Source organism: Sphaeramia orbicularis, chromosome 9 (genome assembly GCF_902148855.1).
Source record: "Sphaeramia orbicularis chromosome 9, fSphaOr1.1, whole genome shotgun sequence".
In the NCBI taxonomy this organism is placed as follows: domain Eukaryota; kingdom Metazoa; phylum Chordata; class Actinopteri; order Kurtiformes; family Apogonidae; genus Sphaeramia; species Sphaeramia orbicularis.
The window spans coordinates 38,913,690-38,936,707 of NC_043965.1; the positions used below are offsets into that span (position 1 = coordinate 38,913,690).

The 23,018-nt window shown below is 37.4% G+C and overlaps 1 protein-coding gene across 1 annotated transcript in view; it reads right to left on the reverse strand.

The window, feature by feature from the left end:
- Nucleotides 1-23,018, reverse strand: part of LOC115425277 (breakpoint cluster region protein) — a 71,867-nt gene that overhangs the window by 32,529 nt on the left and 16,320 nt on the right. The window contains exons 2-3 of the mRNA XM_030142700.1: nt 4,465-4,628; nt 173-277 (exon numbers count right to left, since the gene is read on the reverse strand). Coding sequence (XP_029998560.1) covers nt 173-277; nt 4,465-4,628 — 269 coding nt within the window. The remainder of the gene's footprint in view (nt 1-172; nt 278-4,464; nt 4,629-23,018) is intronic.

Genomic DNA, 23,018 nt, shown 5'->3' on the forward strand with positions numbered 1-23,018 from the left:
TGACCATGAAAAGATGACAAACTGTATTTTACGCCAATTATTTACATGTACTGATAGGATTAGTGGATCAACAGGTATTAAACAGTTTAGATCAGTAGATGCTTTTGGTCGCCGGTGGCTGTTTGGGTCTTTATGGGTTAAAGCAGTGCTGTGTGCTTCCAGTTACACATACTATCAAAAGGGCCTCCAGTTGGCTCAGGTATGTCTCCTCACTGGCCAGGATTCCTGATAGAACCCACTTCCTCATTTCCAGCCCCTTCTCCTGATCCAACTCGACCTGGAGAGAAAACAAACACATTAACAGCAGACAAACAAGCGGTGATTTTTAATAAACCCCCCACGAACACTGGCTCAGCCCTGTCTACATATACTGCTGCTGCTGGATTAAATTTGATTAAAACTGTGGGAGTTTCAGATTCCTTCAAGTCTGGAGTCGCTATTCGACGCATCAATCATGTCAAGAAGAGGATCACCAGCATGGCAGCATTGAACTCTGCTATTATAATAGAACCATAGTTAAAAAGCTGCCCCCACCCTCATATATGATGCAGGCTTTGAAGATCACCAAGTATACACATCAGAGGATAAGAATACCACAGATAGGACAAGAATAGAGAGGGGGAGGGGTGCTTTTACATCTGTTTGCCCACAGTGTGTTTGCTGAGCATGTACAGTGTTTTACAGCAACGCCCTGTTTCAGACTGAAAACCAGTCCCACATAGAGCTGACGGCTGAAAACTTATCATTTTTTCATTTGTCATTTTTTATAGTTGGACATTAAACCCACTCAGATGATTTAGATGCTTTGCTGAAAGGCAGTTTTTTGAGAGATTTGTCAGGCCAGATGGATTAAACCAGCTGCAACACACACTCACATTTGAGCATCTTAATAAGTGGCAGCATTTTTAAGCAAATATAGAAAGAGTTTCTTAAATATTTGTATGGTAGAACAAAACAAAGATGACTACTGAGAGGTACAGCTGCCTCAACCTCATATAACACAGGCTTATAGGTTTATTTAATGTGAGAAAACCTTAGTGGAATGCAGCCTTTTAAAAATATATCAGAAAATGTACAGATTATAGATGTTTCGCCAGGTTTATGGAGCAATAGCAATAGCAGCATTATCTATTGTGCAATAGACAGCAAAAGGCCTGAGGAAATGTTGACGCAATTTTGCACTAACTTTCACTTTAACTCATATGGGATGGTGTGACGTACTTTTTTTTAGAATGCAATGTCATACTTTGCTCCAACTACATCTTAGAGGCAAATGTACTTTTGCATTTTTAAGCAAATATAGATAGAGTTTCTTAAATATTCATATAATCGAGCAAAAAAAACATGACTACTGAGAGGTACAGCAGCCTCAACCCTGCATTTGAGTTTATTTAACCTCCTAAGACCCTGGAAATGTCAGCAAAGTACAAACTTTTTTTGTTTTTTATTAAATAAGTGCACATATTGGAAGCATCATGATGCAACAGTTTTTTCAGATGAAGTTTTTAAAATTTTTATGGAATGTCCTTTGTGGTGGACAGTTTCCTTTTCTTTTTTTTGTATAAAGTTGTGAAACTCTTGTCCACAAATGTGGACAGAAAACCCATAGCTGGGTTTTAGGAGGTTAATACTGCACAACATTAGTGAAAACCAGTCTTTTAAAAATACATCAGAAAACGTACAGATTGTAGATGTTTCTCCATGTTTATGGAGCAAGAGCAAATGCAGCATCAACTATTGTGCAACAGACAGCAAAAGGCTTGAGGAAATGTTGAGGCAATTTTGCACTAACTTTCACTTTGACTCATATGGGACGATGCAACGTACTTTTTTAAAAATGTAACATCATACTTTGCTCCAACTACATCTCAGAGGCAAATGCACTTTTGCATTTTTAAGCAAATATAGAGTTTCTTAAATATTCACATAATAAAGCAAAGAAAACATGACTACTGAGAGGTACAGCAGCCTCAACCCTGCTTTTGACACCTTAAATACAGAATATATAGGTTGATTTAATGTTAGAAAACATTAATGAAATGCTGTTTTTAAAAATATATGAGAAAATACACAGATTGTAGATGTTCCACCTGGTTTATGGAGCACTAAAGACAGCAGGATTATTTATTGCGCAGTAGAAAACAGAAGGCTTGAGGAAATGTTGGGGCAATTTTGTTCTTCCTTTCATTTTGACTTGTGTAAGAGAATTTATGTACATGACTGGAAGAATGATGTTCATGTACTGAATTTTAGAATGTAGTGTTATACTTTACACCCACTACATCTCAGAGGCAAATGCATTTTTCACCATGATCTTTGTCTGGATTGGCATTTTTAAGCCAATATAGATAGTGTCTTAAATATTCACATAATAGAACATAAAAAGATGGCTACTGAGAGGTACAGCAGCCTCACCCCTGCATTTGAGTTTATTTAATATTACAAAACATTAGTGAAATGTAATCTTTTAAAAATATATGATTAAATACACAGATTGTAGATGTTTCACCATGTTTATGAAGCACTGGTAATTGCAGCATTATCTATTGAGCAAAAAAAACAGAAGGCTTAAGGAAATGTTGGTGCAATTTTGTACTAATTTTCACTTTGACTCATATGAGACGACGTGAACATGAGCGTGATGTACTTGTACTTTACCCTACTACGCCTCCATGACATTTCAGAGGCAAATGCACTTTTCTCCATGACCTCAGATTACACTTTTTAATCCCCTTCCACTCCAATAAAAACCCTGTTTCTCCAAATGTGTTGATTTGGAATGTTTGAGATAAACATAAAGGATTCACTGTTTCTACATGGATTAGGGAATTCTCCCTGTTAAGCCAAGTGAACTCTATAAAAACCTTCTTGGATTTGTGAGGAAATGCATCGTCACGAACATGAAAATGGGCCTTGTTTGTTGACTTTTCAGAGATAAATGTGTCTCCCAGGACAGCGGCGCTACAAACATATGATGATCTTACAGAGTATGATGCATTATGCAGATTAAAACAGTTCAAATGAGTTCACACTAAAAATACACTGTGGTAAAATCCAGCATACACATTAATGCATCAGCAAAATGAATAAATATGTCCCTATATGAACAAAAATACTCAGACACATCATACCTACAGCTTATAGGACTTCCCTTTATACTTAAATTCAAATATTATCATGATAAAAATGTTGATGTCAGTTACTGTCAATAATTATCAACATAAATGTCAAATAAATGTTTTGTTTAAGGTTAAAGGCTGATTTATCTTCCTGAGTGAGAGTTGAAGAAACCAGATGGTTGCTTCAATATTTCAGAAATCTAGAATTAGAACATCTATAATGAACAATTATACTGATTTTTTAAAAATCTATGCTGAGTAAAATTAAGTAAAAACAAACTGAAGTATTTTGTAGGTGTTTTAGATGATAATACAGAAAAAAATCAATCCTAAAGACAAAGTAAAAATGTTTATTGAAATGATTATATCACAGTATAAAATTAGTATTGTGACATTTATCATTATTGTTGTTTCGCTCAGCCCTCTGTAAGCAATAAAACACCTGAACAGTATCAGTACATAACAGTATCTACTACTTTTCATACTGTAACTGATTTTTTAATGCATAGCTTTTACTTGAAGAGTATTTTTCCAATGAGGTATTAGTAATTTTACTTCATAAAAGATATTTGTTCCACAACTACATGGGACAGATTCGACATATCTTCCCAATATACTTTTTGGAATGAGAGATAATTCAGGACCGATCTGTCTAAATCTGAAGGATCTAAGGCCGGGGTGTCAAATATATGGCCTGTGGGCCAAAAACGGCCACCAATGGTTCCAGTCCGGCAAAAATTACACTGAAGACTTTAACAGTCAAGGATGTCAAACTCATTCCAGTTCCAAACTCCAATCTCCAAAATTTTTACAATATTATGCCTGTTACTAAATATTTTGTGCATTTGTAGATCCACTGTGATCTTTAATGCACATGTAGAAATCATAAGTTGAGGCATAATATTTGCTAAAATTGCACTTATTTTTCTTAAGATATTTCAGCTTGTTCACAGTTTTTTGCAAAAGGATTGTTTGTAAATGTAAACATTGCTGTTCAGTTTTACTTTTTTGCACTACAGTTCTCATTATTTATAAGTTATAATGTTATTACTTTACTGGTCTGGCCCACTTGAGATGAAAATGGGGAGTATGTGACCCCTGAACTAAAATGAGCTTGTCACCCCTGCTCTAAGGAGTGACTTTTTATTTCTGCTTCAACAAACAAAAAACTAAAAGAAGAAACAACGTCAGGCCATAAATTTGCAGCTTCTGACAGTGTTGAATGAATATGGAGAGGACAACACAGGACAATGCAGCAGCAGAGAGAAGACAGCAGCAGCACTGTCAACTGAAGACACATTAACGTGTCAGACGGCGGCGAAGGGAGTTGACCCAGTAACATTACCGACAGCGTGGACTCCAGAGAGCCTGAAGACTGGGTGTCCCGGCTGCTCCGGCTCTTGGAGCGAAGTCGCGGTGAGGAGGAAGGAGATCCGGTGAAGGGCTGGTGCTCCTCCGAGGGCTCCAGGTCGTATCCATAGGACGGAGGGGTCTCATTGTATGGAGCCTCTGTGGGAAATGGTCAAACAAAAGACAACGGTCACATGGTGCTCATTAAACTGTTGCATGTAGTAAAACTGAGAAACGTCATGAGAAAAGCAGCACACTGACACATTATTTCCTGTCGCTACTCGATCAAAATCCAGTAGTAGGTCAACTGATAAAACCCTAAATACATTATATTTCCCTTCAGCAGCATTTAGTTGGAAGGAAATTTATATCATGGTATTGACCAACATGTAAATGGTAAATGGACTCTGATGTGTCGCTCAACACTTTGACATACAGCCAGTAGCTGAGGGTTGAACCGTCAACTTTTTATTGTGCTGTAGTGACACAAAAGGCATGTTTACATCTAGTTTCAATGTTTTTACAGATTTAATTTCAAGAGTTAATTTCAACTTAATCTTAGTGACATAAACAAAATAAATATTTTTTTCATTATTTTTGACAAATATTGATAAGATTTATAATTTTACAGGAAATTAAAGCAGAATATGATTTGTTTGCCTGTTTAGCACCACAATGACTCATTCTTAATGGTATTTTGTGAAATATTTCACCTTTATGATATTGCACTTAAGCAGAGTGCAATTTTTTTTTTTTTTTTTTTTGTTCAGCCATAATTCCTGATAAATTCTATTTGGTAAAATGAAAAGCATAATGTACATCAATAAATAAATAAAACCAGGCTGGGTGACTTTAGTACTGTGACCCTGAAGGTTTATTTAACAATAATGACTGATTTGATGCACGTTATCTCATATTACACTGCTAATTACTAAACAAATGAGTAACCTGACAAAAAAAAAAAAAAGGATTTTAGTGATTTTACTTGTTTAAACAACCAGAAGACTTCATAGAAATAATAGACCGTAGAAGGACATCACTGACCAAAATTCAGAATTCAGGATAGTCATGTAATAAGTTGGCTAGCTTTATAGATTTTATATTAGGAAATTTTTAAATTACACTTTCTTATGCTTCACTCAAGTGACCGAAAACAGTCAAATGTTAGTTTAAGGTAACAGTAACATAATACTAGTATTTTTTTTCTCCTGAATGATGCTGTGCAGACTACTGTTACCACTAATGACTGTGTGTGAATCAGGATTTTGCAAATGTAAACCAAGTGAAATCTAACGGATGACATCTGTAGTTCAGTGTGGTCTATGTTTGTGTGTCAGGGATGAAAAAACCAACAATTTCTGCATTGATACAGGAACCTCAGCCGAGATCTGAGGCTATAGAATATAACACCATATTTACAAAAACTCAAAATACAGGCTAATAGTTACTATAACTACTTTACATTACTATATAATATAAATCACAGTTGTATCAGATGACATTTTTAAGGCTGCAGCCGGTAGATCAAATGAAAGAAAAAAAATCTGGAGATCTTAAATGTTAACATGTAAAAATTGTAGAAAAATCATCACGTTGAAAACCCTTGTGCCTATGTATAACTGCACCTAATGGACCCTCCAAACACACAGCGAATGCACTGAGCCGTCATATCAACAGCACAACAGCTAAAAACACTCAGCAGTCACCCCTCGCTGTTATTTGTCTTTATATCAAATCCTCTTTTAACCTTCATGAAACTGTGACCTACACAAATCTACTACTCCGTCTGCGCCAGCCAGTGGGCAATCGTGCCAGCCGAGTGGATAAGCCTGGGGAAGTGCATGGACAACTCACGTGCTCAGCTCATGTCAGCCCTGTGGCACTGAACATCTCCTTTACAGCAGGAATGACGTGTTTTCAACACAACAAAGAATGGGACAAGAAAAGCATTACATCAGTACACACAGAGGGGAAAGCTACTAAGAGCAAGTACTTGTGTGTAGAAATGTCATTTAAAGTGGTTCTGTGTGGTACTGATATTCCACACACTGAGCAGCATGGAGAAGTCTCATACAGAACACACTTAGAACAACCACAACCACCAACAAACTAATGATATGTATCCACAGACTGTATCACTCACTAAACAAAGTATAAAGCTCATTATTTACACACATCTGTAATATGGGATCATCAAGTTTTCTTTTTCAGACTAACACTCAGAGCTGATTAGTTTGACAGTTGGTCAAAATAATAAATAACACTGGGTTCCAAAAAAATGTTTTTTGCAAGTTGTCTAGGCTTTTTCAATTGAATTAGGACCATTTTGCACCGCTAAATCCAAAAATGACATCTGTTTTTCTCAATCAGGTCAGGTTTTCTTGCTAATTTGATTTTGAAAAATTTGATCTTCTCACAAAATATAATAATTAATACCAAATAAGATTGGTAAGCACACTTTATGAAACTTGTGACTTGATTCCTGTTAGGTACAATGGTGTATTCACCACAGATGTAGCAGAATACATCAGGCTTATTTTTGCAAGATCTTCTAGTCGAAGCCATTTCATTCACCTGTAATATTAAAAAAAACATTAATCATAAATTGGCAAAAGTAAAATCTTCAGAACTCGTTTATTGCAAGAAATATGAAAGAATTTTGTATCATATGATGTGAAAATGCCCATAAATGTAAGCAAAAATGTTAAAAAGCCAATATGTAGCATAGTTCAGAAAGTTGACCTGATTGAGCAAAATTAATATGATTTTTGGATTCAGCACACCAAAATTATCCTAAATCAGCTCAAAAAACTTAAACAATAAATTTGTTGTTGACCAGTGTAATCTTTACATGCTGTGTTGCTGATAGTTTACATTATAGCTCTGTTAGCTTAGCTCTGTTTTTAGACTGAAAACAGCCACAGTAAAACCACAAATCACCTCTGTTTTCTGTACGGTTTGTTGTCAGTAGCTGAACTAAAGATCTGTTTGAAATTGAACAAACAAGGTCAGAACTCTGAACGATGAATCAACAAACAGCAATTTAGCAAAGATAATAACATCACATCATAACTGTATACCTTTGTAAGCGTTATAATAGAACTCATCCGTGTAGAAGAAAAGCTGCCATTTCAGTATCAAACTCCATTCTTTTCATTTACAGCTGTGTCCAGTGGAGAAAACAACAACAGTGCTTCTAACTTTTATCACGTTATCTCTTTCTTTAACTGTAAAAGTTGTTTCTTTGCAGTTCTCATCCAATCTGGTCACTTTCTAATGTTTTAGTCAAACGCCAAGTGGTGTTCGTTTAGCTCACTGCGGGAGACCAACAGAGTGACTCACTACTCCCTCTAGTGGTCACATAAATCACCCAGTCCATCGGTGTAAATATATTCTCTACAATCCAATACACTGACATCTTTGGCAGAACTTCAGGACTCTCTATCATAAACACTCTAATGATACTTTTAAGTCATGTTTGAATATTTTAAATACTACATACAGCTCCTATAAGGTATACTTTTTTATAGTACATTTCAGATCCTGGACTTCTTACTTTAAAGGAGTAATATTTTGCTTTTTTAATGGAATTATGCATTTTAAAACATGTCCCTGTGGTCTACATAAACTGTAAATGCTATGCTTGGGTCTGAATTCTTCATTAATTCAACTCCACAGGTCCATCTTCAACCCTATTTCTGAGTAATGACACAAGACAGGTTGTTTTGAGCGCTGGCCCTTTAAATGCAAATAAGCCACTTCATACCCCACTCCCTCCAGGTTGTTGCCTGTGCTGCTCTGTTCCATTCAACCAACAACTGAACATTTTAGGTCATCCGCTCAAAGTTTGGACATATTTTCAGTATGGACTACAACCGCTGCTGGTGACAAACAATTATGTCGTACTTGGAGAAATGTTTGTCGGAAGTCTTGACCTTATATGTGCAAATGTTGTGACATAACTAGTGATAGATGTAACAAATTAAGAAGAAATTAAAACAGGTTGTAGAAATCCACTTGATTTTTGCCAAAATGAATATAAAGATAGCTTTGCAGCACCTGGAGGGTTCAAATTCAAACTTTATGAACTACTAGGGTCCAAATACACAAATAAATGTACCAAAGACTCATAAAAGTGGGTTTTGTAAAATATGACCCCTTTAAACATATATGAATACTTCTAACATTACTAAACTATTTTTGTATACGTATAAGGACTTGAGTAAAGAATGTGTGTATGAAAGACTCCTCTGACTAAACAACACAAATGCTCATTATGAGACATTTTACAACACACTAACAGCAAACATGTGCCAGAAAAACAAGTGTAACAACTCAGAAGTATATGTTACATGCGCTCATCCCTGTGATTTCAAACATTTTGGACACCCGGAGGATGAGAATCAACAAGCTCTGCATCCTGTAATTACCGTCAGCCACCCCTGACTCACTGGCACCCGTCATCGTCATTATCATCATTATCATCGTCACAGATGTGGCAGCCGGCAGAGGATCTTTAACACCAAGAATATAAAAACAAAAAAAAAAACATGTCTAGCAGTGTGGAGAGAGGTATGTTCATAAGAGGCTGCAAAACAGGAAAGAGAGGATTCCGGAAACTGGGGGAGGAGAGTGCGGAGTCACCCTGGAGAGGCCTGGACGACGGGCGGAGTGACATCCACAGAGGCTGCGACAAAAGACTCAAACAAACACTGAGGCGCAGGGAGCTGTATTGACTGGCAGAGGAAGAGGCAACCACAGGCCAAACAGCTTCAGAGCACAGGGGAAGTCCATGTGAAAGGCCACTCTGTGTTCCAGTCAGATTATAGACACTGGATGAATAACAGATCCTCTCTCTCTCTCTCTCTCTCTCTCTCTCTCTCTCAGGCATCAGCCCACAATGCACAACCTACCTCCTTCCACAGCAAAAACCAAACAGTCACATCTTAGAAAACACAGGATTACACCATTACATGTATGTACACTGTTACAATTGCACATTTTATACTACTTTTATATATTTTTTATTTTACCTTTTCATGCAGATACCTCTAATTTGTACATATTTCGATTAGATAGATAGATAGATGGATAGACAGATAGATAGATAGATAGATAGATAGATAGATAGATAGATAGATAGATAGATAGATAGATAGATAGATAGATAGATAGATAGATAGATAGATAGATAGATAGATAGATAGATAGATAGATAGATAGATAGATAGATAGATAGATAGATAGATAGATAGATCGCAAAAAGGGAAATTGTAGTGCAGCAGCATTAAAAACAGTAAACATAACGTGTCTGCACTTGAAAACCCTCTGCCTTCAGTCTACACCAAAGTTTTTATCCATACAGATAGACAGACAGACGACAAAATGATGACAATACTCTGCAGCGAGGGCCAAGGGTATAAATAGAACATAAAAATAGAATACAAGAATAAACACTATACAAAATAAATCAAAGAATAAAAAAGAACTGCAGAAAATGTGGACAAACAGGATCAAACAGTAAGGTGCAAAAATAAATTGTAATGTGCAAAGTAACATGTAATTTTTCTCTAACATGGAGGTGGATACATATCAGAAAAGTGCATAGTGGAGAGATATGTTTATGACCATTTAGATGTAAGTGCATTGTCGCTGGCAGAGACCACCTGCAATTTCGTTGCACAACTGGTGTAATGACAATAAAGCCCATTCTATTCTATTCTATTCTATTCTATTCTATTCTGCAATACTGAGGATGTAACTTGCATTCTGCTCTGTTAATACCAGGCAGTTTTGTGAGTTTAACAGGCTGACTATCACACATACAAGGGCTCATTCTGGTGCAGACTTGTGAGAAAGTGGACATCACAATAGAGCCTCAGTGAGCGACGCTGATGTAGGGATCACACGGACCACGGCTAAGGAAGTGTCCGGGCAGGTCTGTCCGGAAAATTCAGCAATTCATCTGCTTCGGAGCGGAAACAGGCTTTCTGCACAAGGTCATCTTTTCACAAACAGCTCCCACTTTTACAACGGTCACGGCTATCATATTTACATTCCAGCAGTTTAGGGTTTTACAGAGCCTCACCACTTCACTGTGCAGTAACGCAGAAACCTTTTGTCTCATTAAACTGTCATAACTCAAATATAATAAAACTGGCTGAAAGTTCATTGTATTACCACAACATGGTTTGGTTTGATCTGAAGTGAGAGATCTCTATGAGTTGGACCGAATATTATTGTGTGGGTAGTGTTTTACACGTGTTTTGTCCAAATCAAACTTGAAAATTCTGAAAGTCTGAGCCAAAGGAGGTAGGTGTGAAAGTGCCCTTAGTTGGTTTGGCTTTTGTAGAAGAACAGTACTGCTTCGAGAAATTTTGAATAAAGCACATCTGTATGAGGCTTTCAATAAATAAATAAATAAATAAATAAATAAACATGCGTAGGCCTTTCATGGCCAAAGGTTCTGTCGGTGATGTAAATTCAGTTTCTGCAAGTTTTGCTGCTTCTGTTTCTTTAGATTGATTTCCACATTTTTATGAGGAATAGAATAGAATAGAATAGAATAGAATAGAATAGAATAAGCTTGGTTGTCATTGCAAAATACCATTGTACAGTGCAACAAAATTTAGATTTACGTTCTGTAAGGTGCTCAAGTAAAATACACACATCAATTGCAACCAGTCAAGAATAAAAATAAAACAATAAACAGCAGTAAAAAGACAATGTAGGTATAAAAACAGTCAAGTAAAAAAAAAAAAAAAAACAGCATACACGTATACACACACAAAAGTGAGTCCAGTGTCAAACATGCAGAATATACAGGTGACAGTGATGACTATTATGTTAAGTCTTTTTAAGTAAAGTGGGTAGTGCAATGTCCTGACTATGGGGTCTGTTACTGGGTCAAAACACGGTATTCAAAATCTCTCTGACGGGACATTTTAGAGACAATCTGACAGATTAGTGTTGCTAAATGACCCACATTTTTACTTTTAACTTCATTTTTGTTTTAGTTGGACCATAGGGGATTATCCAAAACAAGTAACTACTTTATACTGAAATAAATGTTGGAATGGTAGTCAATTAAAGTTCCCTCTCTGACGGGACATTACTGTGTTTTGACCCTATTATTTTCATAGCAGAAGAATGACAGACTTGACAAATGAATTAGATTTTTGCAGTGTCACTGCCACAATCTTTGGCAGTATCCAATGGCTGTATAGGAATTATTTGAGAAAATCACAATTATGCTAATTGTCTCCATTCATTTGTATAAAAGAAGTTATGTTAATACATAATGTCACATTTGCCCTGTTCAATGTTGATCAAACCTGCAGCACCTGTTAGCTTTCTAGCATCAATGGGCCAAAATTCTATCAATACCTTGAGCGTAATGTAATTTAGGTCGACTTAGAGGACATGAGACTTCTGCATCTAGTCTTTACCTGTGTTTTCAGTAGTAAATCTGCCCCCTGATCCATACTGTGGCTAATAACAGGCATTTTCAGACAGATAGGAAGGTTAAATATATGATTGACTGCTGGAATTACCAATGTCTAGTCAAAATCCATCAGACACATCCTGGACATGATGTTAAAGCTCAACTCTGTGTCTCAATGCAGGAGCTTGAAGTGGCTTCATTTTTCAATAACATGAAACAGTATCAGGTTCATCCATCTTTATACAGTGTTTATTCTATAGTATCACTATTGTAATATTCTATTTATTTGGATTGAGAGGAAAACACTGAAGAGGTACTTACTAAATTTTGGTATTTCCCCCCTTGATTTTCGCTCCCGTGGCAATAATAAGGCAGTATATATATTCCAAAAATCCTGTGCCAATAAATGTGTTTTCTTCTTAATAAGGTGAACGCACAATTAGACTATTAGACAATATAGTGAGGGCATAAAGTTAACAGTGTAGGAGGAAGTATTGCAGTGATTTGTTGTAATTATCCAAATTACGTCCAAAAATAAGGAAGAGACACTCTGGGTTTAAAAAGACGCATTCCTTTTTTCTGCAGCAACTTAAAAAACACACATACAACTTTCACAACTCATGCCATACATTAACTTACTTCCGTGGAAATTCCTAAGCTTCATGGGTAATGCTAAGCCTCATGGGAAACGTAGTTATCTTAATGCAAATAATCTTAACATTCACTATTGCTTATTTTAACTCCACTTTTAACATAAATCACTAATGAAATGTCTTGTATCTTTTACTCAGAAATAAATTAATTGCAATTGCATATGCATCATGATATTATAATAAATCCAAACACACATTACTTATACTTTATCTTTGCCAAAAAAAGTCACAACATGATTAGCGCTGTCTGATAAGTTCTGCATCATTTTAATTCCATTAACCCATAAAGACCCAAACAGCGACTGGCGACCAAAAGCATCTACTGATATAAAATGTTTAATACCGGTTGATCCACTAACCCAGGGGTGCCCAAATCCAGTCCTCGAGAGCCGGTATCCTGCATGTTTTAGATATTTCCCTCTTCCAGCACACCTGGATCAATTAATGATCAGCTCATCATCAAGCTTTGCAGAAGCCTGATAATGATGTAATGGCTTTCAGGTGTGCTAGAGGAGGGAAATATCACAATAACACATGCAGGATACTGACCCTCAAAGACCAGATGTGGACATCCCTGCACTAATCCTATCAGTACATGTCAATGATTGGTGTAAAATGCAGTTTGTCATCTTTTCATGGTCATCGGACATGACCCATTTGGATGTTCAGAGGCTCCATAGTGAACATAGAAACACTGTCATTTTCTACAACATTGATTCACCAGTAAAACCCATGGAGTTGGATCAAGGACAGTGGATGGAGACACTAAGTTTTATGTTCAGTTCATGATAGATTTGACTGAAAAAGTCACTTTTTCTTCAGTTTTCTCTGTTTTTGATATAATAACCCTCAACTTTAATCTGAGCTTTTATGAACATCTACATCATCAGGAAATTAAAAACAGGAAAATACCAGATTTTCAGTGAAAAAATGCAAAATAAATAAGATAATATGACAATATGACATAAATATGATAATATAACATGGTGTTAAATGACTTAAGAAAAGTTAAATATTGAGGAAAAATTCATTTGGGAACTGCCATAAAAGCAGTACTGAGTCTTTACGGGTTAAACTCTATATATTTATAGAGTATTAACATGGTGACAGTCTTGGTGTTGCCATTGTAGCCTGTTAACAATCTAATCAAACAAATCCCCTTCTATTCATTGTATTAATGAATCAGAATCAGTCTGGCTAATGAGTCAGGTTTTATTATATATTCACTAGTGATGATACTGTCGTCCCATTAAAGCCTGTAGCTGACAGATTACATTCATCCATGTTTCTCCTCTGCTGTAATGAATAACTGTTAATTTACTAAATACACAATATTACAGTCTTGGCTGTCATCCCTGTCCCGCAACCGATGAGCTGCAGCTTAAAATGGTTTCAACTGTGCAATGAAGCTGTAATAAATACATTGTAATGACATTACATAAGATTGCTGCTGCCAACAGCTGCGGTGTCGGATCAGAGGGAAGCAGATTCTGCTTTGGACTGAATCTGAACTCTGTAAGTCAATGTTTTTCAAGAATTTTCATCTGAGTTTATTCCCACAAGCCATAAGGTCTTATAGATGTCAGATTACTTCAGATCATAAAAAAAGATTTGACTGGAATCACCTTTTAATACAGGATGTGAGGCGTTTTTTTTCTTTCCCACACAACCAAACTGAGCACACAAACTAAAAATAGGACTCAAGGATATATAAGGAGTCGGCCAAACAGCCAGTTCCAAACTCTCCAGTCCCTTTTCTGGAGGGTAATCAGTCATCATGAGACACTCTTCCTTCCTTCAACATGCAAACAAACCCATGCTCAGCAGGCCATTACAGCTGTTTAATACATGCAGGATGTCCTATTGATGACAATGCAAAGACACACTCACAGCCCTAATCCTAATCCATAGAGATGAACCGCTGAGCGATAAACAGGCAGAGACAGAGCGACAGATGTGCACAGACTCAGACATGCACGATCAGAAATAAACATACAGCTTTTTTTCTGTTGTAAATTCATCGAGTATGAACACAAACAAGAAAAACAGGAACTTCCTCTGGATCTTGAAAAAGGAATATGTGAAAAATGTGAAAGATGTGTGTTAACATTTCAGCAAACAAGGCTCAAAAATCAACACGAAATCATCATCAGTTACTCCAAGGCTTCATCTGATTGTTAAAATGCTTGTATACGTTTTGACATGACATCGGGATGAAATTTTTTTTTGTACATGGACATACACAGAAGGCCCAACAGAGTCAGAATGATATTGTGTTGATTTAACTACAATATATGGACTTAAGTATTGGGATACATTGAATTCAGGTGTTTCATTTCTAATAGGGGCATGACAAATGTCATAATACAAATTTATATTGTGATAAATACCTTCATCTTAACTCGTCTTTGGGATTAATTTTGTTTATATTCTTTATAGTTTTCCTAAATATTTGTCATGTTCTGATCATAAACATTTTAGGCCACAAGTAACAATCTTATTTCTTTAGTTCTCAGCCAGGAGAAAAAAATTAGACTTTAAACTTAAAAAGAAATATTGATTTGAAATTTATTGTGCTAATAATTGACAACATCTGACATGAACATTTTTATCATGATAATATTTCAAACCAATGGAAATGGGAAGTCCTACAAGCTGTATATTTTCATCCATATAGTACACGATATGGATTAATTTTACAACTGCTTTAATGTGTTTGTTGCATTTTACCTCTGTGTGATGTTATATGTGAATATTTTTATCCATATAGTGGATTTTTTTTGGACCATTCAGACAATGCAAGGTTCCTCCTTGCTTTAAAAAAGGATAAATGACTCAATTTCTTCCATTCTGTGTGTCTCAGTACCCACTGCAAGTTCCTTAACATCTATCAATCAGTCAGTCTTTATTTATATAGCACTTTTCATACAATGGAGATATAGCACAAAGTTGGCAGTGTGTCTATACTACACACATTACCATGAGGACTTTCATTCACCTGACATTTTATTCAATGCCCAGAATGAAATACACATTTTTAGATGTGCCTATATTTATTTAGACGAGTCTATGTCAAAAAATGAGACAAAACCACAAACAACACACAGAAAAATGTTCAATGTGAATATGGTGCATGTAAACAAGAGGATTTTTGGTACTCTGCATTTTAGTCTTTTGTAATGTGTTTATGGGTTTTATCTATTCTGGATGTTGACTATTGATCCTGTTTTTGCCTTATTTGTAAATTACACCACATGACCTTGGCACCAGAATCATTTCAATTCACAGCAGGACATTTAAAAATAGCAAAAGATGGGCAGGTATATCTATCAACTGATGGGAAAACCTCCCAAAAATAAGAAAGGTTTATTGATTTAGACCTAAAACAGATGGATCTAGAATAGTGACATCCATAATTCCCCATTTCACCATTAGGGGTAGGCTAAATGCTGCCCAGTCCGGGGCAGTGTCTGATCACTGATCAGTGTGTTTATATAACCCAGTGGGCTCTGACTCCCACTCTGAGTGTCTGACAAAGAGAGAATCAGAGTGAACTTATTGCCTCCCACTGTGACTATATTGATACTCAAAGACCACTCAGCTGATGGACAGAATTTAGATCACACGCTGCCAAAAATAAGCACCAGCATAGCAAATGTGTTGATCGACCCAATGCAGAAAGGCTCGGAAATGAGATTGAAACATCTATAATTTACCGGAGAGAGAAAGGTGCAATGAAGGACAGCTTTCCTGTCGCCTCTGTAATGCTTGTATAGATCTGAAGTGAGAAGTTGCACCTCTGAGGGAAGAAAACAGCAGAGGAATCCAATGTGAGATGTTGTTAAAAGCTTAGCAGCACTTCATGGCTCCAGTAAATAGATTCTCCTCTGGACTGTGTGGTCGCCGGGGAAACAGTGAAGGCAAACGTGGGGGAGTTGAATGTAGGGAGACTCTGGACTGAGGCCGCTGTACATCGCTTCACTCGCTTCATGGAGATTTAGATTAGGCGTTTAATGTTTCAGACTACAAAGAGTCGACATGAATCACACCACATCTGACGAGGGGCTTTCTGACCGTCACAGCTGATCATGTTAAGTTGATCAGCTCTTATCCTGACAGCAGCACATGGTTTGTTTTAACTCCATGACTGAGGATCAACCATCATGTCAGAGGAAGCCAGAAAACTCAAAGTAAGCTAGCACACATCTCTTCTGCAATTATATACTCCAAACATTACACTTCAATCAGGTTGTACATCAGGGGTGGAGCAAAAACACTGATACAGGAATATATTATAGGACTTTCTCTTGTGATAAGTTATCAATACACTAGTGCCAAGTATCGATATTTTAATTAAAATCTCATGGCAGGCATTGATACAGAAGTTCCAGGGTCCAATCTTATGCCGCGTTTCCACTACATGGTACCAGCTCGACTCAACTCGACTCAACCTTTTTTGCGTTTCCATCACAAAAAAAGACCTGGAGTCTGGTACCCGGTACTAGTTTTTTGGTATCACCTCAGCCAAGGTTCCAAGACTGGAGAACAGATACTAAAACGTGACGTGTTAGCACTGCAGGCCACTGATTGGTCAGAGAGTTGTCTCTGTGACCCGGTGTTTTCCGAAAACAGATGTGGAAGTTTACAGTAAATATAGCGGTAGGTTAATCCACATGATGACAGCCCGAAAACTACACCATGGTCGGTCAAGGAGATTCAGTCTTTGTGGCCGACATAAAAATTCAGCATGAGCTTGACGAGACAACATGCAACGAGCGAGTTTATCAGCAACTCTCTGAGCAGATGACTTAGAAATAACGCGCCGCATTGCTGTGACGTCCTGGTACTCTAAAGTCAGTAGTATCCTGCAATGGAAACGGTCTCCAGGAATAGTGCCTGGTACCCGAGTCGAGTCAAGCTGAGTCAAGTTGAGCCGGTTCCACATAGCGGAAATGCGGCATTAGTTGCCAAATTCTGTGAAACTGACACCACATTGCATTGAATAAATACAAACATGATGCTTTTTGTCTTTTCATGGGGTATTTTATCTCATTTTGTCACACAGAAATCATAAAGTATCGTAGATGATTGTCTTGCAGTTCCTCAAATAAAGCTGAATAGTTGTATTGTGAAAATTACACTGTGATAATACGAAGACTGAAGCACAGATTTGGGCTTTTTAGGGCAAAAACTGTCTCTCAAGCTCAGGATAACCCTCAGATCATCACTAATAATCCCCTTTCCACCCATGTGAACTCACTGCTAGTTCTGGGCTGGGGCTATAGTTACCATTCAAACGTTCAAACCTTCTATGAACATTTTCCATTAACTCTGGAGTCATGATATTACATCATCGTATATGTCTTTATATGTCTCTGTTTTCCACCACTGCTGTTTTAACTTAACATCCAAACGTCTTCTTTGAATTAAGCCAATTGGACACTACATTAGCTCTGTTTTTTTCTCACTGGTCACATCCACACCATCCCTGATGTCAGTGGTTCTTGGTTCTAGACCAACAAAGTGCTAGTGCCTTGGTCCAGTTTTCCTGGCTGAGAGTCGGTTCCTTGACCATTGAAAAGCTAAGCTCTGGTTTGAGCGACGGCCCTCAAACTGGCTATTTTTAAGACCTGAAAACTGCTGTCCAGAATCACAGGAAATGCACTTGTTTTCACGGTCTGCACAGTCTTCCCAGTGGTTTGTGAATTGATTTTGACATGTCAGATTTGGTGAAAAGCTCCTTTAACCTCACAGTGTAACTACGGCAAGTTTAGCAACATGAGCTGTGTGTTTTTACAAACCCTAAACACACTATCCAACACGTCATCATCACATCCTGGGCCATCTGAAGTGTCTGTTGGAGGAGGAGGCCCTTCAAACCACAGGGCCACTGCAGGCACAGAGGCCCACCAGCACTCACGTCTGATCTGCTGTAGGGCAGCCTAAAATTAGTGCCAGTCATTGAGCAGCGGAGGTCAGAATTGGGCCGCTCAACCAAACACACCTACTAATCAGAGTGTGTCAAAATAGCTTAGGGTGGTCAGACGGGCTACTGCTTATAATGCTGCATAACAGAAAGAATCAAAGCCCAGTAAGCATTTCAGCATGTGAAAATAAACACAATAAGTTTAGGCACACTTTGGATTCACTGAAGTGCAGCATGTCTAAACAGCAAAGCATTCATTTCGCTTAATTTGGTCAAAGCAAATGCATTATTCTGTTTTCAATAACTGATTTCTGTTCCATGTTACACTCTGATAACTGCTGACATGTTTTACTAAAGGCAGATGAACACCTTAATGTGACATGAATTATCCCAGACACCCAGGTAAGATCAATTATTCATCTGCATGTCTGGATAAATTAAATATTACTGAACAGACCTCACCTGATGGGCGTTAATGTGACTCACTCAGATATAATCTGCCCGGCAACACAGGTTATAATATTATTGCATTCAAGGTATTTTCAGGGTTTTCTTCCTGGTTCAGAAGGTGGCAGAGGTGCTTCCTTCCTGATAGTGTCAATCACGCCTTCATATAACAAGGAAACGAGCTCAAATAAGGAGTTAAACCAATTTACACATTAAAGGTGGAATAAAATACACAGGAAATAAGAGGAGAGAGAGAGAAGAGTAATGAAAAACAAAAAAGTGAAGTGAGAAAAGGGTTTAATAAAGAAACACTAATGAGCTGGATTATAGAAGTGCAGGGTTTTTTGGGGTCTGACCTGTACAAGGCACTGGAATTAGAATGCCTTGGCTTCCAGTTTTGTTCATCCTGCTTTGTTATTTCAAACTTGCGACTTTACGGACTGAAAACAGGTAAATGTAGGGTTTTCCTTTTCACCTCCTCTCGTCTGGTACATTACATACCTCAGACACTCACTTTCCGGAGAGAACACGTCTAAAACAAACTCTGCCGGCCAGTGACACAACAAGCTCCATGGGTGAGGGAGGTGAACTCATACAACACTTTACGTTTCATTAGCCGTTTCCCCCCACACCCATCAAGCAGCTGAGACATTCCATAAACACTTGGCCTGCCAGCCAGCAGCACAGAGGGCCCTTTGAGTGGGACCAGGGAGGGGAGCTGAGACTGCAGGACCGGAGGGCTGAGGCCGAGCACGAGGGAGGATCACCGAGCCCGGGGAGGCCTGTAGGCTCATAAACATACCACAGATTTTTTCTATTAAGGTTTATCTATGGGAGTGTGAGTGTTAGTGTGTCAATAGAGAGGGGCGGATAACAGGGAAACGTAGTGTGAGCGGTCCTGTGCAGTTTCTTCACAAGTGGTTTTGTTCTGTTTTCAGATAGACAGGAACAAAAAGGCTATTCATGGTTTTTACTGTGAGAGCAGCTGGCCTGGTGTACTGATGGCCTGCCAGCTTTGGACCACTTTACCCAGTACACTGCACAGAGGAACAGGTGTCTTACACACAGTGGTGGGAGGGTGGGATTAAAAATGTATTTCACTGCAGACTTCAGGGTACATCCACTTAAACGTAATGTCCAATGTGGTCTACATACTTAAGATTACTTGTCTTACATTCTTATTGCATGAGGAGGTGTCTTCCATAGGTCTGTACAGTTTGCTGGTGTTTTTTGTTGTTGTGTAACTGACAAGTGTGCATTTATGCATCATGTTGGATCTATATGATCACCACTTTAACCCACAAAGACCAAAACATCCACCATCAACCAAAAGCATCTACTGAACTAAACTGTTTAATATCTGTTGATCCACTAAATCCTATCAATACATGTAAATAATTGGTGTAAAATAAAGTTTGTCATCTTTTCATGCTCATCAGATATGACCCATTTGGATTTTAAGAGGCTCTGTAGTGAACATGGAAACACTGTCATCTACTACAACATTGATTCACTAGTAAAACCCATGGAGTTGGATCAATGACAGTGGATGGAGACACTTGTTTTTATATTCAGTTACTAGGGGTGTAATGGTACAGAAAAATTTAGGTTTGGTAAGTTTTCAGTACAAGGGTTTTCAGTTCGATACATTTTTGGTACAGTGAAGGAGACCAGTGAAGGGGGGGGCACTCTGTAACTACCTGTCATTTGTGCCTTAACAGGCACCCCACATTATGTATTTTTGTATTTTTGAATGTTCAATGTTTGTTTATGGCAAACACTGTAATTTACTGAGTGTTTTTGAAGGCCTCACACTATTCCCGGAGGGCTGTGAATGTGACCTCACAGTAACACCACAGCAGAAACACAGTGAAGGAGAAGGGGAGCAGGTTCACTTGATTTTGCCAACTTGAGTTAAAAAAATAAAAACTTTTTTTCTATAAAGGAACCTGTGGACTCTTTTGTGCCACAAAGCTGCAACATACCGAAAACCGAAAGTGAAACAACATGCTTCGAATGTCCAACACTGCTTCTGTCATACTGTCTGTTGTCATGTTTTGGTTTATTTTGCAGCGTTGCTGAAAATTCATTGCTGCTGAACATAAATAGAGGAAACCCTGCACGTGGGTTCTGCTTGTGTCCACCCTGCTTCCAGAGTGTTTGCGTTCTTCACATAGGCTACATGTATTTGTTTGGTACACCTCCATATTGTATCAAAGGCCCCAAACCAAAATGATTCGGTACAGACCAGTGCACCATTATACCTCTATCAGTTACTGACATCTTTGCTGTAAAAGTAACTTTTTCTTCAGTTTTCTCTGTTTCTGATATAATAACAGTCAACTTTAATCTGAGCTTTTTATGAAAACTGACATGATCAGTAAATTAAATATGGGAAAATACATAATTTTCACTGAAAAAAAAACATAAAATACAAAGGATAATATTATAATAAATGATGATAAACCACTTAACAAAGGTTCATTTGAGAGAAAAAACCCTTTGGGAATGACCACAAAAGTAGCACTGGGTCTTTAACAGCCTCAACACTAAACCAATCTGCTCAAAGATGACCTCAACACATAATGCCAAATTAGAAAACAACCATTTAAAAGATTAGAATAATACGCAATAAAGATCCCCTTTTAAAAGGATAATTTCCAGAAGACAACTATAAGTTTAATCGGATGCAGCACTATCTGTTCATTTACTAGCAATTAAAAGTGGTTCAACCCTGAGTCCAACTTAAGTCTTAGATCAAAGAAATTCCCTAAATTCCTTTGTGAGATATTAAATTCATAACAATTGACAGACTTTATGTCAAAGTGACCTTTGAGCTTTGGCTACCAAAATAACTTCAGTTCATCATTGAGCCCAAGTGAAATTTTGTGCCAAATTGTGCGATATTCCGTTAAACCAATAACACATTTTAAACACATGAGGCCAATGAGTAGACCAAAGTCAAAACCAGAACTATAGTCGTGGCCAGAAGTTTGGGCAGCAAAACAAAGGAACTCTTTGCTTAAATGTAATTTATTTGCCAATGAAAGTCCACAACAATGTGAAAAAACATCCAAAAAAAACTTGTTAAAATAACATTTCTGTGTCAAAACTTTTGGTCATGATTCTTAAATATCTTTTCTCTCCAAAGTGGCTGAGATATCATAGTAGATTTTTTCTGTTTTCTCATCTCTGGTTCTGTATCTTATGTCTGTAGAAAAAACCCTTAATGAATGTAGAATTCATTCTATTCCTAAGGTGGAATGAATCTAAGGGTGTCATACGATTGACAGTTTTTGAGAAACATTCATGTAGGTATACTGGAAAGAAATAGGCTAATTCATGGAAAATCCACTGCACATCAGTTGTCAATGGGCTGATCTCTGGTTTGTTTGTTAATTAGATCTGCTGCCTGGGTGAGGAAAGCAGATTTTCATCCTGGCAAACAGAGGCTGCTTTGCATAATAACATTGTGGTCCTTTGTCATGAGTATTGTATTGTAACTGCTTTGGATTATTTCAACAGTGTTTATGAATGAAGAAATCACACAATAACCTAAAGTAAACTGAACCAGGAGTCAGTGTCAATGTATATTAGCATTTATGTAAGTAAACACAAATGCAGTGTGATGAAATACCACCAGAAAAGGCTGCTTTCACCTTCTTTCTTATGAAACCGGTGAAAAAGAAAAGATAAAATACAAATAATAGTGAACATGTCATGTGTTTCCCATTGTAACTGTATTGTGTCATGTGTTGATAGTAGACACGGGTCATCACTGGCCTCAAGATTTGACGACAATTCACCTGTTAATGATTCAGTGATTTGAGATGTATCTAAATGTACTACGTCCTCATTTTAACAGCTCATGGATATATTTTTAACAATTGTGTTTTAATTATTTAAACAGCAGCAGAGCATTAAATACACTTTGATCAGCCATGACATTGTGACCACTGACAGATGAAGTGGTAATAATGTAAATCGTTTTATTACAAGTGAATATTTAGCCCTTGGAGCTGATGTATTTGAAGCAGCAAAATGGGTAAATGCAATGATCTGAGCAACTTTGACAAGGA